At 38.8% G+C, this 21,874-nt stretch overlaps 1 protein-coding gene across 1 annotated transcript in view; it reads right to left on the bottom strand.

The window, feature by feature from the left end:
* LOC112316790 (ankyrin repeat domain-containing protein 26) overlaps positions 1–20,904 on the bottom strand; it is a 187,305-nt gene extending 166,401 nt beyond the window's left edge. Inside the window, exons 1-10 of the mRNA XM_071221352.1 lie at positions 20,551–20,904; positions 15,263–15,377; positions 14,717–14,890; positions 12,761–12,858; positions 11,050–11,164; positions 10,717–10,890; positions 7,090–7,187; positions 3,165–3,238; positions 2,699–2,732; positions 996–1,065 (exon numbers count right to left, since the gene is read on the bottom strand). Coding sequence (XP_071077453.1) covers positions 996–1,065; positions 2,699–2,732; positions 3,165–3,238; positions 7,090–7,187; positions 10,717–10,890; positions 11,050–11,164; positions 12,761–12,858; positions 14,717–14,890; positions 15,263–15,377; positions 20,551–20,762 — 1,164 coding nt within the window. The 5' untranslated portion in view covers positions 20,763–20,904. The remainder of the gene's footprint in view (positions 1–995; positions 1,066–2,698; positions 2,733–3,164; positions 3,239–7,089; positions 7,188–10,716; positions 10,891–11,049; positions 11,165–12,760; positions 12,859–14,716; positions 14,891–15,262; positions 15,378–20,550) is intronic.
* Positions 20,905–21,874: the final 970 nt, after the last annotated feature.

The raw sequence follows: 21,874 nt of genomic DNA, 5'->3' as shown, positions 1-21,874 counted from the left end.
AGAAGTAGCCCAAATGTCCATCAGTAGACCAGTGGATAAATCAACTATGGGACATTTACACAATGGAATACTACTTGGCCATTATAACAAAGAAAAATATTTACCCTTTGTGACAACATGGATGGCCCTGGAGAAAATTATGCTAAGTGAAATAAGCCAGTCAGAGAAGGACAAATACCACATGATTTCACTCATGTGTGGAATCTAATGAACACCCTGAACTAATAAGCAAAACAGAGACAGACTTACAGAGAACAGGATGACAGCTATGGGGAGTGGAGTTTAGGGAGTAGAGGGATCAAGAAAAAAGGTAAAAGGACTCTCAGACATGAACAACAGTGTGGTGAGTGTGGGGCGGGGTGTAAAGGGTCTAAATGGCAATGGAAAAAATACAATTAAAAAAGTAAGTTAATTTTTTTAAAACCTGACTAAATAAATACATTTACACATTTTATAATATTATTTCAGTTCAAATGTAGAACCCAGGTAAGAAATGGAGAAAACTTTCTCCTAACAATTACATGATACCAAAATGAAAGCAGTCTAAGAAGAAATAAACTATATATTATATGATATATAATTTTGGAACTGAGAGACACCAAGAAGATTTCATGATTATTACAATAAGTAATTGGATCCACTAAAGAACCATTTAGGCATGAGTATCATAAAAAGCATGCTGATATAATTTAAAAGTCACGTAAACAATCCTTATCCAAATTTCATATCTCCTCTATTGTGGGAAACTTTTCCCCCATATAATTTTTCTATCACTATGTATTTTCCAGCCCTTTCTCTTTTTCAGCCCCCACCTTCAGTACTTAAAATTTTTTAAAAATGCAACAGATCATATTTCTACAAAAATGGTTGACTCTGACCACTCTTCCATTACAAACATAAAACAATGATAAGTCGACCACTACTAAACTTTTTGAGTAATGCTACACAAAACTAAATTCAGAGCAGGAAAATTAATTCCATGAATAAGACTTTACCTTAGTACCAAAGTCGCAGTCTTCATCATTTGATACCCATGAATCGTTAGCGCCAGTTTTACAGGAAAGACTTAAGAGTAAAAATAGCCAACAAAAATGAGTTCATTTTGTTAAAAACAACCAAAAATTTGAGTAAAAGTTCAGTTATCTGTGTATTAAACGAAGTTTCTTGATATAATTAAAATTTGGCTTGTTTTAAAAAAACAAGCATTTAGTTATCTATTTCTGCCTCCACCTCGCCCAACCTATAAACAATCCAACGAAGGTGCTCTCTAAGTTCCCACAAAGGGTGACAGCCAACATACTGGCAAAGCCTGAAGTTAATTTGTTTTCACCAAAAGTCCTAAAGGCTGAATTAAAAATCCAGTAAATGGCAGAGTTTACATCCCACTCCCACCACCGACCATGTTCAAAAAAGTCACTTTAATTTCTTTGAGTTTCAAATTCTCCATGTAAGCAACCAGTTGGCCAGAATGTTAAACACAAGGTGACCATGATGTTAAGCACAGGTTGAAGTACTAGAGTGTGTTTTGATTAATCAATTGCTCAGATTCCTTAAAGTCCTAAAATTCTATGTGCTTTTGACTTTTTTTATAGAAAAATGGAGAACATATAGCTGGCAGAAGTGGAAAAAATAACACAATGAGAGAAACACCAAAAAAGGCAGAAAAGAAAGTTAAAAAATCCCCGCCCCCCCAAAAAAAGTCATGGAAGGAAAAAAGGACTCTACAAAAATAGAAAAAACTTCATACAACTAGGTAAAGTTAGTAGCCTGAAGGGAAAACCAGACTGGGAAGTCAGGGAGTAGAGAAGTCAATTAGAAATATCCTATAAATAGATGCTGAATTTAATTGACATAACATGGTCTATACATAGATATTCTTCATTTACAGAAAAATAATTCATATCAAGAAGGATAGATACCATTATGCTTAAAAACACTTGCCTGATTAGGTAGGTCTTCCTTAGGCAAAACCTACGGAAGTTAGTTATGTGGCCATTACTAACTGTAATGTGACCTAAAATCTTTTTTGGGAAAAACAAGGTACTAGTTACCACTGCAATTGTCAAGTACAGGGTCCAGCAGAAGTAACGCCTGCTTGAGTGTGGTTGGTAAGTGTGGGTGTGATAATTTATAGTTTCAATTTGAACATTTCTCCTAAAATATAATATGATATGCTTGAGTGTGATATCATTGTGTTACAGAATGACATGTTTATGATTTTGTAATAAAAAAGGGACGTTATTTGTGCCTGACCCTAAGACAAATGCTTGGACTAACTGCACTTCTTAGGAAAACTCTAAGTCAGAGTTACCACACAACTAGATCTGACTTTCTGAGGTGAACTGATTTTTGTGTTTATCTTGATGCCAGTGCTACACAGGAAGTTATCAGTGTGTGTTGAAGGACAACAGAATGGATTTGGGAGCCAAGCAGGATGACACTCAAATCATGGGTCAGCCACTTGTTAATTGTGGAATCATGGGTCAATTAATCAACCTCCCTGAACCACAGTTGCCTAATTAATGAAAAGTAGGCTATCAGAGCACAGCTACTTTGCAAAGCTATTGCGGAGACAATACAACACGTGTTAATCACATAACACAGTGTCCAGCCCAGGGCAGAACACTCAAGAAATGTGTGTTTCTTGTCTCTGCATTCCCTTAGTTAACACATAATTTTTAAAAATCCATAATCCTACCTTCCCAAAGAGTCCTCCTTAGACTTCTCAACCACTATTAAAGAAAAAAGTAAAATACATTTTAAATCAACTGTAGAAAAATAAAGAATTTAAAAAGTACCATTTGCTATAGAAACTAAAGAAAAGGTCCATTTTTATAACAAGTCCAATTTGCTACTAAGTGATTATAGAAGAAACATACAACATCCTAACTTTAAAATCTTTTTTTTTACATAAAAACATTACAGGAATTTTAGGGATAATGACTAAATAAATGAACTTTTCAGACAATATTTCCCCAGATTTTAAATTACTTACAGTTAACTTTTTAAGTAATACTGAATACCATGCTATTAAGAAAGAAAGTAAGGAAAACAACTATACATGCAATTTACTGTTGTTTTTTCACTGCTTTTTCATTATCAAAACTTCTTTACTCTTATGTATGGTAAGATCATCAAGAATAATTCATTATCAGAAGACTTACCAAGACTTTTGCTACTTTCAGAAAGACTTTGAGGTCTGCTTTCTGTTTCACATACAGAATTTTGTTGATGACTGCTGTGTATAAAAAAATAGGTGAGAAATAACATTAATATCTTAATACTGATATAAAAATATTTTCCAAATACACAGTCTGGCATTAATAATGCCACTTTTTATTACAAAATACAACGAAATCAGCACAATTTACAATAGCCAAGTACTGGAAGCAACCTAAGTGCCCATCAGCAAATGAGTGGATCCAAAAACTATGGTACATTTACACAATGGAATTCTATGCAGCAGAGAGAAAGAAGGAGCTTATACCCTTTGCAACACCATGGATGGAACTGGAGAGCATTATGCTAAGTGAAATAAGCCAAACGGTGAGAGACAAATACCATATGATCTCACCTTTAACTGGAACATAATCAACAAAAGAAAAAAGCAAACAAAATATAACTGGAGACATTGAAATTAAGAACAATGTAACAATAGCCAGAGGGGAGTGGGGAGGGGATAGTGGGGAGAGGGGTCTATAGGAGCTACTATAAAGGACACAAGGACAAAATCAAGGGGGAGGGTAGAGGTGGGGGAGGGAGGTGGGACTGGCTGGGGTGGGGTGGAGGGAAGGGGAGAAAATGCAGACAATTGTAACTGAATAAAAAATAAATAAAATAAAATAAAAAAATAACCAGAGACACTGAAGTTAGGAACAATCTAACAATAGCCAGGCGGGAGTGGGGAAGGGAGAGTGAGGAGAGGGGATTACAGGAACTACTATAAAGGACACATGGACAAAATCAAGGGGGAGGGTGGAGGTGGGGGAAGGAGGTGGGTTCGGCTGGGGTGGAGTGGAGGGATGGGGAAAAAAGGCATACAACTGTAATTGAATACCAATAAAAATAAAATAAAATAAAATAAACTCATGAATTTAAAAAAATACTACGAAATCATAAGCATGTAATTCTGTAACAAAACAGTATCACACTCAAACACACCATATGACATTTTAGGTAAAATGTTCAAATTAAAACTAGAAATTACTACATCCATGTTATTACCCTACCAACCACACTCAAGCAGGTGCTACATCTACCAGACCCTGTATATTAAATTCTTAGAGTACTGCAAATAATATCAGAGCTAATACTAAAGCTTTATACCATACAGTTCAAATTTGTAAATTCTACAAACTTCTTATTTAAAGAAAAAGCAACATGAAACAGTCATGATTTGAGGGCAGTACAGTTATGTGAATTAATTAGAGTTAGATCGACATATTAGTGGCAAGTGTCTTGAACTCAAAAGTCCTAGCACTGTAACCAACAGTTACTTGTTCTCAAACAAGTCTCTCTTCTCTGGCTCCAAGTCTTCCTCTACAAATAAGAACCTTCCTGTCTTATTGTACAAGGTTGTTAGGATGACTGATTAAAAGAGATAATACGTCAAAAGGAGATGCTCAGAGAAACAGTAAAGCAAAAGAAAAATCTGTTCATGAAGTTTATTTGTTGAACCTATTTTGGAATCCCCAAAAACCCCTCAATGTAAGTTTTTCATACCTTCTAACATTCATATGTTGCAGGTTTCAGAAAATGTTATTAATTTTAGTTATTAGCTATTCTTTCTTTGTGGTTTGTATTTCACAGCACCTCAGCTATTATATAACTTGAAACTAAATTTATTTATAAATATATTAATTCAGTAAAACAGATAACACAATACTTCTATTATCCTAGCTAACCATACTAAGGACAGAGAACTAAGAGAAGTCAGGACCCGGCCAGGACTACAACTATCCGTTCTCCAGCAGCTAAAACTCTGAACCAGCAGGTCTTTATGACAATGGTGCTTAACCTCCCTATCCACCCGCAATTGACTGGAAGATATAATCCTTCTTGTCACACATGGATACTGATGAGTCATAGATGGGGCCTGAGCAATTCTAATGCCAATAATTGGCTTTTGATTCAAAGCTTTCTATTTTGTTTTCTTTTGTTAATTTTTTAAAATATATTTTATTGATTATGCTACTACAGTTGTCCCATTTTTCCACCCTGCACCCCCACCTCCTACATGCATTCCACCAATTTAGTTCATGTCCACGGGCTGTACATATAATTCTTTGGCTTCCCCATTTCCCATACTATTCTTAACCTCCCCCTATTTTGTGCCTACCATTTATGCTTCTTATTCCCTGTACCTTTTCCCCCATTCTCCCCTCCTCCCCTTCCTGGATGATAACCCTCCATGTGATCTCCATTTCTGTGATTCTGTTCCTATTCTAGTTGTTTGCTTAGTTTGTTTTTGTTTTTGTTTTTGTTTTCATTTTAGGTTCAGTTGTTGATAGTTGTAAGTTGGTTGTCATTTTACTGTTCATATTTTTTATCTTCTTTTTTTTAGGTAAGCCCCTTTAACATTTCATATAATAAAGGCTTGGAGACAATGAACTCCTTTAACTTGAACTTATCTGGGAGGCACTTTAACTGCCCTTCCATTCTAAATGATGGCTTTGCTGGATAGAGCAATCTTGGATGTAGGTCCTTGCATCTCATGACTTCGAATATTTCTTTCCAGCCCCTTCTTGCCTGCAAGGTTTCTTTTGAGAAATCAGCTGATACTCTTATGGGAACTCCTTTGTAGGTAACTCTCTCCTTTCATCTTGCTACTTTAAAGATTCTATCCTTATCTTTAATCTTGGGTAACTTAATTATGACGTGTCTTAGTGTGTTTCCCCTTGGGTTCAATTTCTTTGGGACTTGCTGGAATTCCTGGACTTCCTGGAAGTCTATTTCCTTTGCCAGAAGGGCCAAGTTTTCCTTCATTATTTGTTCAAATAAGTTTTCAGTTCCTCGCTCTTTCTCTTCCCCTTTTGGTACCCTTATGATTTGGATGTTGGAATGTTTAAAGTTGTCCCAGAGGTTCCTAAGCCTCTCCTCATTTTTTTGAATTCTTGTTTCTTCATTCTGTTCTGGTTAACTGTTTATTTCTTCCTTCTGCTCCAAATCGTTGATTTGAGTCCTGGTTTCCTCCCCTTCACTGTTAGTTCCATGTACATTTTTCTTCATTTCACTTTACATAGACTTCACTTTTTCCTCTATTTTGCAACCATACTCAAACTATTTCTGTGAGCATCTTGATTATCAGTGTTTTGAACTCAGTCCCTGATAGGTTGGCTATCTCTTCATCCCTTAATTGTATTTCTTTCTGGAATTTTGATCTGTTCTTTCATTTGAGCCATATTTCTTTGTCTCAGTGCAGCAGTTACATTGTAAGGGGCAGAGCCTTAGGTATTTGCTGGGGCAGAGCAAACCAGTTGCTCTATTATAGCCCTGTATGTGGGGGAGGGGTCCAAGAGGAAACAATGCCAATTGCTCAGCTCTCAGCCAGCTTTCAGCACTTCCCCTCCATTACCCAAAAGCAAATTAGGCCCCTCTGGTGATGATTTCCAGGTGTGTAGGTTTGTTTACATTCAAGGACCCTGTGAGCCTCTCCAACAAACTCTCCTGTGAGCCTGGGATTTCTCCCAATGTCGCACCCCTTTTACATCCAATGGTTTTGAGGCTTTATTTCCCCACACTAGCACGCTGGGATACCCCGGCTGCCACCTTGCCATCCCAGTCCTCCAGCTGCTGCCTTCCTGCGTGTCCTCTCTACCCCAGCTGCCCATCTGCTCCACCTACCATTCTGAATTAATGTTTCTTCTTTAACATCTTGGTTGACAGACTTCATAAAGTTCGAATTTCTGATAGTTCTGGTTATTATTTGTTTTTAAATTTCTTGTTGTCCTTCTTTGGGTTGTGCGAGGAGACAAAGTGTATCTACCTATGCCTCCATCTTGGCCAGAAGTGATTTAGAGCTATCTGTTGATATCAGTGATTGTACCACTCTAGAATACTACTAAGGTTAAAAAAAGTGTATAACTGTACCTTTCCAACTGCTTGATACGTGCAGCTTCCCTTACCAAAAATTCTACCATTTCCTCCGTGTTGTCACTTACAGCAAGTGTAAGTGGTGTGAGGCCATCCTATAAAGCAGCAAAAAAATTATAATATATAAAATTGCACATATTCAAACTGAATTTTAAAACTTATTTAAAAAATCCTCTGAACGTAAACATATAATACAGAAAGTAATTAAAAGGTAGCACCTTCCTTTTCACACCCTGTGCTGTCACTGGCTGCTGCTTCTCCTTAAAATGCCCACCTCTCCCTCTTCAATAGATTAACTGCAACACCATTCTCCAGAACTCACTTCAAACATTTACAGTACCGGTTCCAACACTCTTTGTTCCTGTCACAGTATCCATCATGGTATACTGTCATTATTTTATTGACCCCCATCTAAACCAAGAGCTTCTTAAGGGCTGGCCCAAGCAAGTGCAGAATCCAGGTGGGGATGGCAGCAAACTGGGGAACCGACGTCTCCTATGAGGAGGGCAGCCTCTGCACAGCAGAACAAACACCAGGAGGGGTTTATGCGGTGCCAGATTCGCTTCTTGAAGAGAAGCTTGAAATCCAGACTTCCACATGAGTCTCCTAAATTTTAAAGGTCGACTCAATCTGTGGATGCAAACTAAATATATCCAGGGCCCACATTCAGTCTGGAGCTCACCTGTGGTTTTATATTTCCTGTGTTTTTTAATGGGCGTGTATAAAGCAAATATTTGTGTTTAAAACCATTCCTTTCATTAGTATCATATGTTTTATCAATATTGTGGGCCCCAATATGTGATAAAAAATCATTATTTAGACTAATAATACCCACTACAAAAATTTTGCCAATAGTTATTAAAACTACAATCGATTAGTATTTATTTCTCCCAGAATGTTAATCAAATAGATATTATTTCACAGGACTGCTGAAACTAAATTAGTAAAACAATTCTCATCTTTATTGTTGCTAAATTCATGGTTCTGATGTTTAAAACTGCCATCCCGATTAGGCCGGGGCTCTATGAATTTAACAGATGCACTGAGAGAGTCTACCACACAGCTTCAGCTAAAAAGAAGGCTCAAGACAATATTATTTCTGGAAAATCCTGCTTGTAGCAAACATTGGCTGATCTAAGGACCTGAACAATAACAAAAGATGCAAAATCCCTAAAGGGTCAGATTCTACTACAGAACAGACGACCCATAAGCAAGTTTGTAAAGACTCTGAGTGCTAGTGAATGACTGATGGTTGAAAGAAAAAAGGTGGGTTTTGAGTCAGTAGATATTGCCAACAGTGTCCCCTGTATAATTTCCAAACGAAGAGGTAGAAAGAGTTGAAAGTCAGGCCAATACTGCTGGAATGGAAAGAGTTCGAGCAAGTATCGTCACCTATCAAATTCCAGCTCTCCTAGAGATTTCTGAAGTTTGTGGGATCTGTGAATTTATACATTACACTTATCCATTCAGTAGTTCTTAACCAAGTGTTGCATCAGAATCTCAAGGAAATATTTCTAAATGCACACATCCAGACATTATTAGATTTACTCAATCAAAATCTTTAAGAAAGAGCCTAGGCTTGTAAACTTTTTAAAGCTTCTCAGGTGACTGCAATTCACCAGCACACTTCAAGCTGAGAACTAGTGCAGTACACACTCACTTTAGTCTCGTCTCTCACCTGCACAGCCAAATCCTTCTGCCATTTGAGGACTGGGCCAAGTGAAAGTGTAAGAGATATGAGTAACTTACCAAAATTGCATATAATTTCCTGTGTAGGGGTGGAAAGGGACTGATAAACTCAGTATTGATTTATTGATTTCAAACTTACTGAGTTTGTAAGTAACAAAATCAAACGCAACTTGATTTTGTTACTTATTTCCTCCTTATGTCCGATCTAGACCTTGTAGATTTGAGAAGAGAGTTCAGGCTCTTATCTAAGTGGCTGTTGCTGACAGAGCAGGATAATATCTCAGTTAATTACCTGTCCTTTCCTCTTGTTTCCCATCTGATGACCACTGCTCACTGCCAATCTGGCTGCCTCAGAACCTCCTAGGATTGATCCTGGAGGCAAGTTTACAACTCACTGACGCTCTCTCCCAAACTAAAAATTACTGTTTCCAAAACCTGAAGAGCACCTGACCTAAACATATAAACTGAAAGGAGAGGAAAAACCAAAAACAAACAAACAAATAAAAAGAAACTCTTCTGGTTATTTCCCTTCCATTGCCACATTTCCAAATTGGCCTGCATATTTCTAATTGCTCTGTCCCTTCCTTTTCCTTTTTCGCAATTAGGGCATGCTTGAGCTTCCAAATATTGGGTTGGCCAAAAAGTCCACATGTGTTTTCCATAAAATAAAGGAAACATTTTTCATTTTCACCATCAACTTTATTGATTTGGATGTTTTGAGTATGTTAACTATCCCTTGATATTGGCTTCTAGTGGGTAGAGGCCAGGGGTGTTGCTGAACATCTTCCCATGCATAAGACAGCCCCACAACAAAGAATTATTTGGCCAAAATGTTAATAGTACCCAGAAACTTTGCAAACCACTTTTGACACTTTCCATCAGTCACAGCACCTTCTCCATACACTGCACAAATCCCTTTTTGCATTTCAGTTGTGTTTTTACCTTTCTTGAAATCATAAAGCATAACATGACGAAAATGTCACTTATTTTCTTCTATCTTCAATATTAAAATAGCTACACAAAAATTCACAGATTTTGATAAGTTTTTTTTAAATGCATGCTCATATGACAGCTCTCACAATACAATCAAACAAAATCGTTTCCAATGAGCTTAAAGATAACTAAGCACTACTAGAGCCATCAAACAGAAAAAAAATTAAGGAACTTTTTGCCCAACCCAATATGTAATATCGACCCTACCTGTGTCAACTGAGGCTGTTCCTGACAGGGCTGCAGTGGCAAGAGGTGATATATATATATATATATCCAGGAGAAAAAGCCAGTGGACTGCTTTGCTATCACCTGTGCTCTATGTACAATGACAACCCCTCTGAGGAGTTACATGAGGCTGAGCAGGAGCTACACTCTGACGTGGAAAACCCCAAGGAGGTACGTGGCTGGCAGAGTGGCTATGAGCACAAGCGGATGACTTTGATAATGTCAAGACACGACCTGACTCTCTTGCCACAACTCAGAACTTTGGGGTCCTGAAGTGTTCAGGGCCTGTGGACTTCTGCTCCCCCTTCCCACTTGCACTCACACAGCTCCCAACTGCTGGGTACTAGGCCTCCTCCCACCCATCCCCAGCAGCACCCATTTCCTAAGCCCCTGCCTACATAGTAGCCAGCCCCCACCCTCACCTCACTCCCCCCAGGCCTTCAGTCTTTGTGTGTTCTGAGCCCATCACCCAGTCCCAGGCACCAACAGGAAGCTTTTCCCTCTCGGGTGAAGGGTGGCTGGAGACAGAGCTTTGCCCTTTCTGTGGACACCACATTACCATGGACACTACTCCAAGCCTGACCTGGCTTTGGAGTAGTGTCCACGGTAACAGAGCCTGCTACATTGTATTCAGTATATGTATGTGAGAAAGAAAATGCTTGTGGCTAAAATAAAAACATGTATTTCAAAAATTTTGTGAATAAAGTCCATCTATACCTTGTTTATCGCTTTCATATTTGCCTTGTGTGCAAGCAGCTTTGCTACTATAGCTGTATTCTGACCAAGGACGGCGTGGTGGAGAGCAGTGTTGCCATCGACGTCCATTATATGTGGGTCGGCACCACGGTCTAGCAGAATAGTTGCACATGCCTCTTCCTGGCATTGGACAGCCTGTCGGAAGTATGCCAAGGAAGAGATTGTAAATTCTAGGAATTCAAAGGAAACATTCTACAATTCCACCAGTAACTTATAGTTAAATGAGATAAATTCATTTTTATTCTAGTAAGGAAATAAATCCATCTCATGTTGACATAGTTGGCTACTACATACCCTAATCAGAGGTGTCTTGTTTTCAATGTCAACAAGGTTCAACAGGATTTTGCTATCAGCTAGGAGATTGACCTCTGCAGTATTGCCAGTGCCACAGGCCAAATGCAGGGCAGTCCTGTGAAAGTGAGAGAAATTTTTAGGAACCTAAACATATAATTATTCTCTATCTCAAAACATACAATTATTCATGTAATTGTAGACATTGAAACTTTTCCCTGTTCCCTCAAGACAAATACTTAGTTTTCTTCTGGAGTCAGTACAATATTTATTAAACCTTGTTGCTCACCACATTAACGAAGGAGCAGTCTATCTGAATACAGAGAGCATTACCTGGGAACTGAGTTCAACTTCAGTCTGCTCTTGTTTAACTCTGTCGTGCATTAGCTATCAGTTTACTTTTCTGTGCCTCAGTTTGCTCATCAACAAAATGGGGCTAAAAATAGTAGTTATTTTAGAGAACACCACTGTTTGCTAAATGAAAAGCTCTGCAGTGTTCGCTATGTTCCTAGCACAAAAAGTCTCGATAATTGTTAGATTATGTTATTAGAACTATTACTATTACTGCAACTTTAAAAAAGGCATTTCAACTAAGTAAAACGATATCATTATATCTACTTTCTGGATATGTTTTAAGAGTTAGAAAGTACAATTCATTTTAATAATTCTAAGATGCTTATTTTCTTGCATTTTAACACCTCTGACACTGGAATGCAATTTCATTCAGTGTCTCACAACTGTGATTGGCAGCATCTTTTAAAAAATTCTTTTTTTTCTTATTGGTACATAAAGTATTGGACATCATACCATCCATGGTGCCTTACATTAAGAGAAATAATGGTAACTACAAGGGTTCCCGCTTTCACTACTCTCATTCAACATAGTACTGGACGTCCTAGTCACAGTGAGCAGACAAGAAGAAATAAAAGGCATCCAAATTGGAAAGGAGGAAGTAAAGGGTCGTTATTCACAGGCAACATGATAGTGTACATAGAAAACCCTATAGGTTCACCGAAAAACTACTTGACCTAATAAGTGGATTTGGCAAAGTAACGGGATACAAAGTCAATATTCAGAAACCAACAATGAATTATCAGAAAGAGAAACTAAGAAAAAAATCCCACTTACTATAGCAACAACAAAAAAGTACCTAGGCATAATTTTAACCAAGGAGGTAAAAGACCTGTACTTGGAAAACTATAAAACACTAAAGAAAGAAATTGAGGAAGATACAAATAAATGGAAGCATATACCGACTTCATAGACAGGAAGAATTACCATCATTAAAATGTCTATACTACCCAAAGCAATCTATAGATTCAATGCAATTCCTATCAAGATTCTAATAATGTATTTCACAGAACTAGAACAAATATTCCAAAAATTTATTGGAACCCAAAAAGACCCCGAATAGCCTCTGCAACCTTGAGAAAGAATATATTTATCTACTATCCCTTCTCTATCAGCTAAAACTCTGAACCAGGTCTTTATGAAAATGGTGCTTAATCTCCCTGTCTACCCTCAATTGATCTGAAGATATAATCAATCCTACTTGGTTCACATGGACCCTGATGAGTCATAAATGGGGCCTTAGCAATTCTAATGCCAATAACCGACTTTTGATTCTGAGAGTTCTGTTGACTTGAGTGATTGTACCACTCTAGAGCAATACTAAGGCTTACCAAAAAGAAATAATAATAACGAACAACTGTACCTTTCCAACGGATCGACTTCTGCAGCTGCCTTTACTAAAACTTCCACCATTTGCTCTTTCTTTTCACTTACAGCAAGTGTAAGTGGTGTGAGGCCATCCTGTAAAGCAGCAAAAACAATTTATAATATATAAAATTGCACGCATCCAAACTGAATTTTAAAACTTATTTAAAAAATCCTCTGAACGTAAACATATAATTCAGGAAGTAATTAAAAGGTAGCACCTTCCTTTTCCCACTCTGTGCTGTCACTGGCTGCTGCTTCTCCTTAAAATGCCCACCTCCTCCTCTACAATAGATTAACTGCAACACCATTCTCCAGAACTCACTTCAAACATTTACAGTACCGGTTCCAACACTCTTTGTTCCTGTCACAGTATCCATCGTGGCATACTGTCATTATTTTATGGATCCCCATCTAAACCAAGAGCTTCTTAAGGGCTGAGGCTTGTTTTTGGTCTGTGTATCTCCAAACTATAAAACCTAGTAGCAACTGCTTTTAGTATTTTTATTGAATTAATAACCTAAATGATTAAATCTATAGTATTTCTTAAATTATTTTCAAGGAATATGTACTTTGTCAGAAGTTCATTATTATGTCCCAAAAGAAAAAGGGCCCAGAAAGATCACCTGTGTTTAAGGAATATTACAAAACTGTGCATTGTATGCCCAGTACTAAAGAAATGCTTTACTTTGCTTAATCCCAATTTGTCAATAGTTTTCTGTGCAAAGATTCACATTTCTAAATTACAGAGTTTCAGGGATACAGTTTTGAGCGCTTTTCAACAGAGGTGAAGGTTTTCTCCAGGTTATACACACTTGCTTGACTCTTCTACCAGGACCCCAAGCTATCAGGACCCCAAATGTCAATGTCAGTCACTCCTGCTCCAAAAGGGTTTCGAAAACAGTGGACTCTAAATCAAAAGAGATAGGCTTCAGATGAACGGATTGCTTACTACAAATGGTCCGTGGGTTTTCTTCTAGTACGAGGTGATAGCTTTTGTCTTGGCTGTTAGAAAGCTCAACATGAAACTAGGCATTCTCAATTATGTTGACAATCCTAGGACCCTAATGAATATGTACTTTTTAAAAAATTTGTTTTTGTTCCAATCCTATTTTAATTGCTCTTAAAATTATTTTATATTTGAGGCAAAATATACATCAGAAATAAAAATATAATGGCTTATCAATAAAAATTTTAGCTTTAATCTATACAAATTATTTTCAGTATAATGAAAACTACTAGTCACTTTCATTTCTGAGTAACAACGCTGAGGAGAAAGATATAATATTATCCAGAATAGGCACACCCTATTCAACTCTAACCTTGAATATCTTCCCCCTAAGATTCAGAGACATTCCAATGAAAATTTGACAGACTAGTAAGACACTAGGGAAATTCCTGGACAAGTGGAATGGGGAAACTGAGACAAGAGAAGTAAATAAGGCCAAACAAATATGATAATGTCAAGACACGACCTAACTCTCTTGCCACAACTCAGAACTTTTGGGTCCTGAAGTGTTCAGGGCCTGTGGACTTCTGCTCCCCCTTCCCACTTGCACTCACACAGCTCCCAACTGCTGGGTACTAGGCCTCCTCCCACCCATCCCCAGCAGCACCCATTTCCTAAGCCCCTGCCTACATAGTAGCCAGCCCCCACCCTCACCTCACTCCCCCCAGGCCTTCAGTCTTTGTGTGTTCTGAGCCCATCACCCAGTCCCAGGCACCAACAGGAAGCTTTTCCCTCTCGGGTGAAGGGTGGCTGGAGACAGAGCTTTGCCCTTTCTGTGGACACCACATTTCTCCAGCCCTGCCTGACCTGGCTTTGGAGTAGTGTCCACAGTAACAGGGCCTGCTATATTGTATTCAGTATATGTATGTGAGAAAGAAAATGCTTGTGGCTAAAATAAAAACACGTATTTCAATAATTTTGTAAGTAAAGTTGATCGATCTATACCTTGTTTATCGCTTTCATATTTGCCTCGTGTGCCAGCAGCTTTGCTACTATAGCTGTATTCTGACCAAGGACGGCGTGGTGGAGAGCAGTGTTGCCATAGATGTCCATCATGTTGGGGTCGGCACCACGGTATAGCAGAATAGTTGCACATGCCTCTTCCTGGCATTGGACAGCCTGTCGGTATTATGCCAAGAAAGAGATTGTAAATTCTAGGAAATTAGAGTAAACATTCTACAATTTCACCAATAGTTTATAGTTTAGTGAACAAGTTCATTTTTTTAAAGATTTTATTTATTTTATTTTTAGAGAGGGGAAGGGGGGAGAAAGAGAGAGAGAAACATCAATGTGTTTTGTCTCTTGAGCTCCCTTTACTGGGGACTTGGCCGGCAACCCAGCCAGTGCCCTTAGTGGGAATTGGACTACTGAACCTTTGGTTCACAGGCCAGAGCTCAATCCACTGAACCACACCAGTCAGGGCAATAAATTCATTTTTATCCAGTAAGTAAATAAATCCATCTCCTGTTGACACAGTGGGGTACTACATACCTTAATCAGAGGTGTCTTGTTTTCATTGTCAACGACGTTCAACTGGCATTTTCTCTTTGCTAGGAGAGTGACCACTCCAGCATGGCCATTGGCACAGGCCAAATGCAGGGCAGTCCTGTGAAAGTGAGAGAAATTTTTAGGAACCTAAACATATAATTATATTCTATCATAATTGCAAACATTAAAACTTATCATTATGCCCTCCAAACAAATACTTAGTTTTCTTCTGGAGTCAGTACAATATTTATTAAACCTTGTTGCTCACCACATTAACGAAGGAGCAGTCTATCTGAATATAGAGAGCATTACCTGGGAACTGAGTTCAACTTCAGCCTGCTCTTGATTTAACTCTGTCGTGCATTAGCTATCAGTTTACCTTCCTGTGCCTCAGTTTGCTCATCAACAAAATGGGGCTAAAAATAGTAGTTATTTCAGAGAACACCACTGTTTGCTGAAATGAAAAGCTCTGCAGTGTTCGCTATAGTTCCTAGCACAAAAAGTCTCGATAATTGTTAGATTATGTTATTAGAACTATTACTATTACTGCAACTTTAAAAAAGGCATTTCAACTAAGTAAAACGATATCATTATACCTACTTTGCAGATGTGTTTTAAGAATTAGAATGTACAATGTATTTCAAAAATTCTAAGATTCTTATTTTCTTGCATTTTAACATCTCTGCCATTGGAATGCAATTTCATTCAGTGTCTCACAACTATGATTGGCAGCATTTTTTAAAAATTCTTATTGGTACATAAAGTATTGGACATCATACCATCCATGGTGCCTTACATTAAGAGAAATAATGGTAAATACAAGGGTTCCTGCTTTCACCACTCTCATTCAACATAGTACTGGACGTTCTGGTCACAGTGAGCAGGCAAGAAGAAATAAAAGGCATCCAAATTGGAAAGGAGGAAGTAAAGGGTCGTTATTCACAGGCAACATGATAGTGTACATAGAAAACCCTATAGGTTCACCAAAAAACTACTTGACCTAATAAGTGGATTTGGCAAAGTAACGGGATAGAAAGTCAATATTCAGGAACCCATGGCATTTTTGTACACCAATAATGGATTACCAGAAAGAAAAACTAAGGAAAAAAGTTTTCTGCTACAGCAACAACAAAAGAAAAACATACTTAAGCATAATTTTAACCAAGGAGGTAAAAGACCTGTACTTGGAAAACTATAAAACACTGAAGAAAGAAATTGAGGAAGATACAAATAAATGGAAGCATATACCAAGTTCATAGACAGGAAGAATTGCCATCATTAAAATATCCATGCTACCTAAAGCAAACTATGGTATCGACACATGTCCTATCAAGATTCTAATGATGTATTTCACAGAACTAGAATAAATATTGTAAAAATTTATTAGAGCCAAAAATAACTCTGAATAGCCTCTGCCACCTTGAGAAAGAAGATCAATTTGGAGGGATCACAGTACTTGACATCAAGCTACACTACAAGCCCACTCTAGTAATAACATTCTGGTCCTGGCATAAGAACAAACACATAAATCAATGGAATAGAATAGAGAGCCTGGAAATAAATCCATGTCTCTATGGTCGATTAATATTTGACAAAGCGGGCAAGACCATACAATGGGGGAATGACTGTCTGTTCAATTAACAATGTTGGGAAAATTGGACAGGTACATGCAAAACAACGAAATGAGACCACCAACTTACACCACGCATCAGAATCAGCTCCAAATGGATAAAAGACTTAAGTATAAGTTTTGACAACATAAAAATTGTAGTGGAAATCATACATCATAAAATTTCAGACATCTCACATAGGAATATTTTTTCCAATATATCACCAAAGGCAGGGAAAAAATAGACAAAAGGGACATCAAAATAAAAACCTTCTGCATGGCTAAAGAAACCATCATTAACATCCAAACGGAACTGACTGTATGGGAGAATATATTTGCCAACAATACATCAGAGAAGGTTTTAATCTCGAAAATGTATATGAAGAACACATACAACTCAACACCAGGAACACAAACAATCCAGTTAAAAAATGGGCAAAGGACCTGAATAGACACTTCTCCAAGGATTACATACAGCTGGCCCATAGACATATGAAAAGATGCTCAACATCACTAACCATCAGAGAGATGAAAATTAAAACCTAATGAGTTATCACCTCACACCTATCAAAATGGCTAACATTAATAAATCAAAAAACAACAAGTGCTGGTGAGGATGTGGAGAAAAGGGAACCCTAGCGAATTGTTGGTGGGAACGCAGACTGCTGCAGCTACTGTGGAAGATGGTATGGAATTTCCTCAAAAAATTAAAAGTGGAACTGCCTTTTGACCCAACAATACCACTGCTGGGATTATATCTTAAGTGTGCCAAAACTCCATTTCAAAATAATTTATGCACTCCTATGTTCATAGCAGCACTATTTATAATAGTTAAGTGTTGGAAAGAGCCTAAGTGCCCATCAGTAGATGAATGGATTAGAAAACTGGTACATTTACACAATAGAATACTACAAAGCAGAAAGAAAAAGGAATTCCTACATTTTATGACAGCATCAATGGAACTGCAGGCTATTATGCTAATGAAATAAGCCAGTCACTGAAAGACAAATACCATATAATCTCACTTATAAGAGGAATCTAATGAACAAAATAAACTAAGGAGCAAAATAGAACAAGAACAAGAGGCATAGAATCATGAAATAAATTGACAGCCCTAAGAGAGAAGAGAGAGGTGGGAATTGCTTGAAAGGAGAAGGAATTAGTCAAAGAACATATATGAAGGATCCACAGATATAAACAACAGTGTGGAGAATGACTATGGAAGCAGAGAGTGGGCGTGGTAGAGGGGGCATAGATGGGAAAAATTGGGACAACTGACATAGCATAAACAATTTAAAAAAACCCATCTATTTGTTATATGTATTAATATTTGAACTAAAAACCAAAACATATTACTTTCTGATAGACAATGTTTAACTTTTTATATTGCATAATCAACCTCCAGAAATTTTGCTTTTGGAGTTTATCAACTTAAAAAACATACAAGGTGTGTTCAGAAAAAGTCCAGCCATCGTTAATTTAATGAGAACAGTCTGTGCAACATCAGCGTAACCTGGCATCCAAGGAGAGTGGACTGGAATCCCACTCATGAACAATGTAACTTCTTTGTACTAGACAGTGGGGTCAGTAGACACTGTTGAGTGAGCATGTGTACTGTGTGGCCATCACATTCAAAATCACTGAGGGAGTAGGGCAACGAATCTGCATCCAATTTTGCTTTAAGCTTGAACATTCCTCTGTGGAAACTATTTGAATGATTCAGAAGGCTTTGGAGACGACACAATGAGTGCAGCATAAATAAAAGTGTTGCACAAACACTTCAAAGATGGTTGAGAATCTGTTCAAAGTGATCCATGTTCTGGAAGGCCTGCAACAAGCAGATCACCTGAGAATGTTGAACGTGTAAAGGCTGCAATCAACAAAGATCTGGGGCTGACAGTGAGAGAACTAGAAGCTAATCTAGGGATTCCAAAATCTACTGTGTCCCAGTTTTTGATGCTGGATCTTGGCATAAAACATGTCATTATGCAAAATTTGTTCCATGGCTTCTGATACCAGAGCAGGAGGAATATAGTGCTGCAGTTGCTAATGACTTGATTTAAACTGCTACCATTTAACCAGATTTCTTCAAGAAGGTCATAACTGGAGGTGAACCATGCATTGGTCTATGGCTATGCGCATGATCCAGAAACGAAGGCCCAGTTATCCCAATGGAAATTGCCTGCTCTCCATACCCAAAGAAGGCACAGTGAAGTCGCAGCAAGATCAGGACCATATTAACTGTGTTTTTCGATTGGGAAGGAGTTGTCCATCACGAGTATATCCCTCCAGGCCTCCAGGCCGAACAATTAATAAGGAGTACTACCTCAAAGTTCTTCATCAGTTGAGAGATGCAATATGACAACAATGGCCATAAGTGTGGGCAACTGGTGATTGGCAGCTGCATCACAACAACAGACCCGCTCACGCATCACATCTTATGTAGAGTTTTATGGCCACACATCAAATCACCCAGGTGACTCAGCTCCCCTACAGCCCAGATTTGATGCCCTGAGACTTCTGGCTTTTCCCAAAACTAAAATCACCTTTGAAAAGAAAGAGATTTCAGATAGTGTTGATGAGATTCAGGAAAATACAACCGGGTAGCTGATGGCAATTCCAACAAAGGATTTTGCGAGTGTTTTGAACAGTGGAAGAGACGCTGGGAGAACTGTGTGATGTCTCAAGGTGTCAACGTTGAAGGGGACTGAGATGTCATTGTCCTGTGTCCAATGTTTCTTGTATCTTCTTCAATAAATGTCTCTATTTTTCATAGTACATGGTTGGATACTTCCTGGACAGACTTCATACACTGGTGTACACTGATATAAAATGGATATTGGAATTTATCCCAAGAATTTTTAGTTTAGAAGTTCATCTATTATGGAAATTATTTCCCTTATTATGCAGTGTTCTATAGTATGCAGCATTATTAGGTAGAAGTTGGAAAATGCAGGAGGAAGAAGGTGGGAGAGGGTCCACAGTGCTCAAAGAAAAAGCCCATAAACAACTTTAGTTAACTAATCGAACTTTGACTATTTGCCTCTGGTCACCTGTTTTACAAAGGATGACAAGAGGACCTATATGTTTTACAAAGGATGACAGGAGGTGGTCTGGAGCAAGATCAGAATCTGGGCTAACAACCCTCCACACAGGTGGTACGTTGGTGGGGGGGTGGGGAGCTGGCACCACCTTTACCCACCCATCAATGTGTAACCCCCTCAACCCATCCCACCAACTATGTAAGTCCTCAGGACAAAGGACCTGACAGGTTGCCTTGCCCTTTACCCATGACTTTCTCCCCACCTCCGTAACGTCCATCCTCTTCCATGAGAACCTGTCACTAATAAACTCTCCCCATCTACTAATCAGCCTGCTGATCTTTGCTTCTTTACTGCCTGGGGAGAAGAACTGAGTTTCCCACAACATGTGAACATCGAAATAAAACGCTGCATATACTTAAAGTGTTCTTTGAAAGGAATTATGAGTGGGCCCTTAAGTGTTTGTTTTTGCTGCTCCTAAAGGCGGCCTGAGCGCTAGACCCCGCAGCCCAGCGCCCTCGGTGACAGGAGGGCTGAGATCCACCTGGCTGAGTCCGGGCAGCTGAGCGCTTCTCCCAGGTCCACCCCACCTCCTCCAGGTGCCCCCCGGCCCTGGCCGCTGGCCTCGCAGTCCCTATTACCTGTTCATCCTGTCTGTGTCATCCACGCCATTTAGGCGGAGCAATAGAATCTGCTTCACTTTTGCCACGTTGCCCATCGTGGCAGCTCTGTGGATCTTTCCCAGATCTTTTTCTTGGATCTGGTAACCGTACGGCGAGGTAAATTCCACGCTCTTTCTTCCTGAGCTGGTAGGCAAGCCCTTCCTACCCCCAAAGCCAAAAATCTTCTTCATCGTAGAGAGCCTAAGGGCTTCAGGGAAGCCTCACCTTCCCCTCAACTTTCCACCGCCTGCTGAGCCCAACACTATAGCTCTAGATAAGCCGAAAGCCCCACTATCGCTCTGGATAAACCAACCGCCACTCGCCACTACACTCCCACAGTGAAGAAAGGCGATTTAGAATCTTCCAGCCCAGAATTATTGTAACCAGGCAACGCATCGCGCACAAACACTACTGCGCGTGAGCCCTTCAGAGCTCGTCACAACGCTTGCGCAACAACGCCCTACAGCCAGATACCCAGAACGCGTGGTTCAAAAACTCAGCGATTGCTTGAAGCTTATGCGAGTTCCCTTCATACGCGGGCGGGATTTGCCAGTGTTTTCCACAAATCTACAGAAGTTATAGTCACCCCAGTGGAAAGCTGTCTCTGCCAGCTGCTGGGGCTGGAGTGGTGTGGAACTTTGGGGTGCTGAAGGCCTCCAGCCCAGAAAGCTCCCATATATGTATATAATCATCTTGTCCCTCACTTTATTCCTCTTCCACATCCCTTTGGGCCCCAGACAATCTCCAAGGAATTTGGCGGATGCAAGAGTTTTTCATTGTTTCACAGATTGTGGGAAAACGTGTATACAAGTGCAAATTTATGAGAAACAAATGTACCTTCTCTAGATGAAACGCAAGCACATTTTCGCGTGCCTCTAAATCCTCTCCTTGTCCCAGCCTTACAATTCCGTTTTCTTTACTTTTATTTCCCCCAGTTAAATCTTTAACTAATCCAAGATTTATTTTGGAGCATAGTGTAACATTTAAGAACCTTTAAAAGAATGGTGATTCGTGTGTCGCAAACCATGTTTTCTCACCTAGCTTAAAATGTCACTTTACTGTGCATTAAATTCTCAAGCTATGTTTATTTCTTGGTTTTCTCTTCTCGTACATTGAATGATCTGCTGCTTCTTGCATCAGTACTCCAGTGTTTTAATTTCTTTATAAATGTATTCTAATGTTACAGTCCCAAAGTTCCCCCTCATTGTCCTTTTCAGTATTCTCTTGGCAATGTTTACCTCAGTTTTTGAGATGAAGTCTTAATCAGTACTCCAAGCTTAAAAACATTATTTTAACTAGCTTG

This window comes from Desmodus rotundus, chromosome 4, assembly GCF_022682495.2.
Source record: "Desmodus rotundus isolate HL8 chromosome 4, HLdesRot8A.1, whole genome shotgun sequence".
Lineage (NCBI taxonomy): Eukaryota > Metazoa > Chordata > Mammalia > Chiroptera > Phyllostomidae > Desmodus > Desmodus rotundus.
The sequence above is the reverse complement of the archived record's forward strand: the minus strand, read 5'-3'. Positions and strand labels throughout refer to the sequence as shown.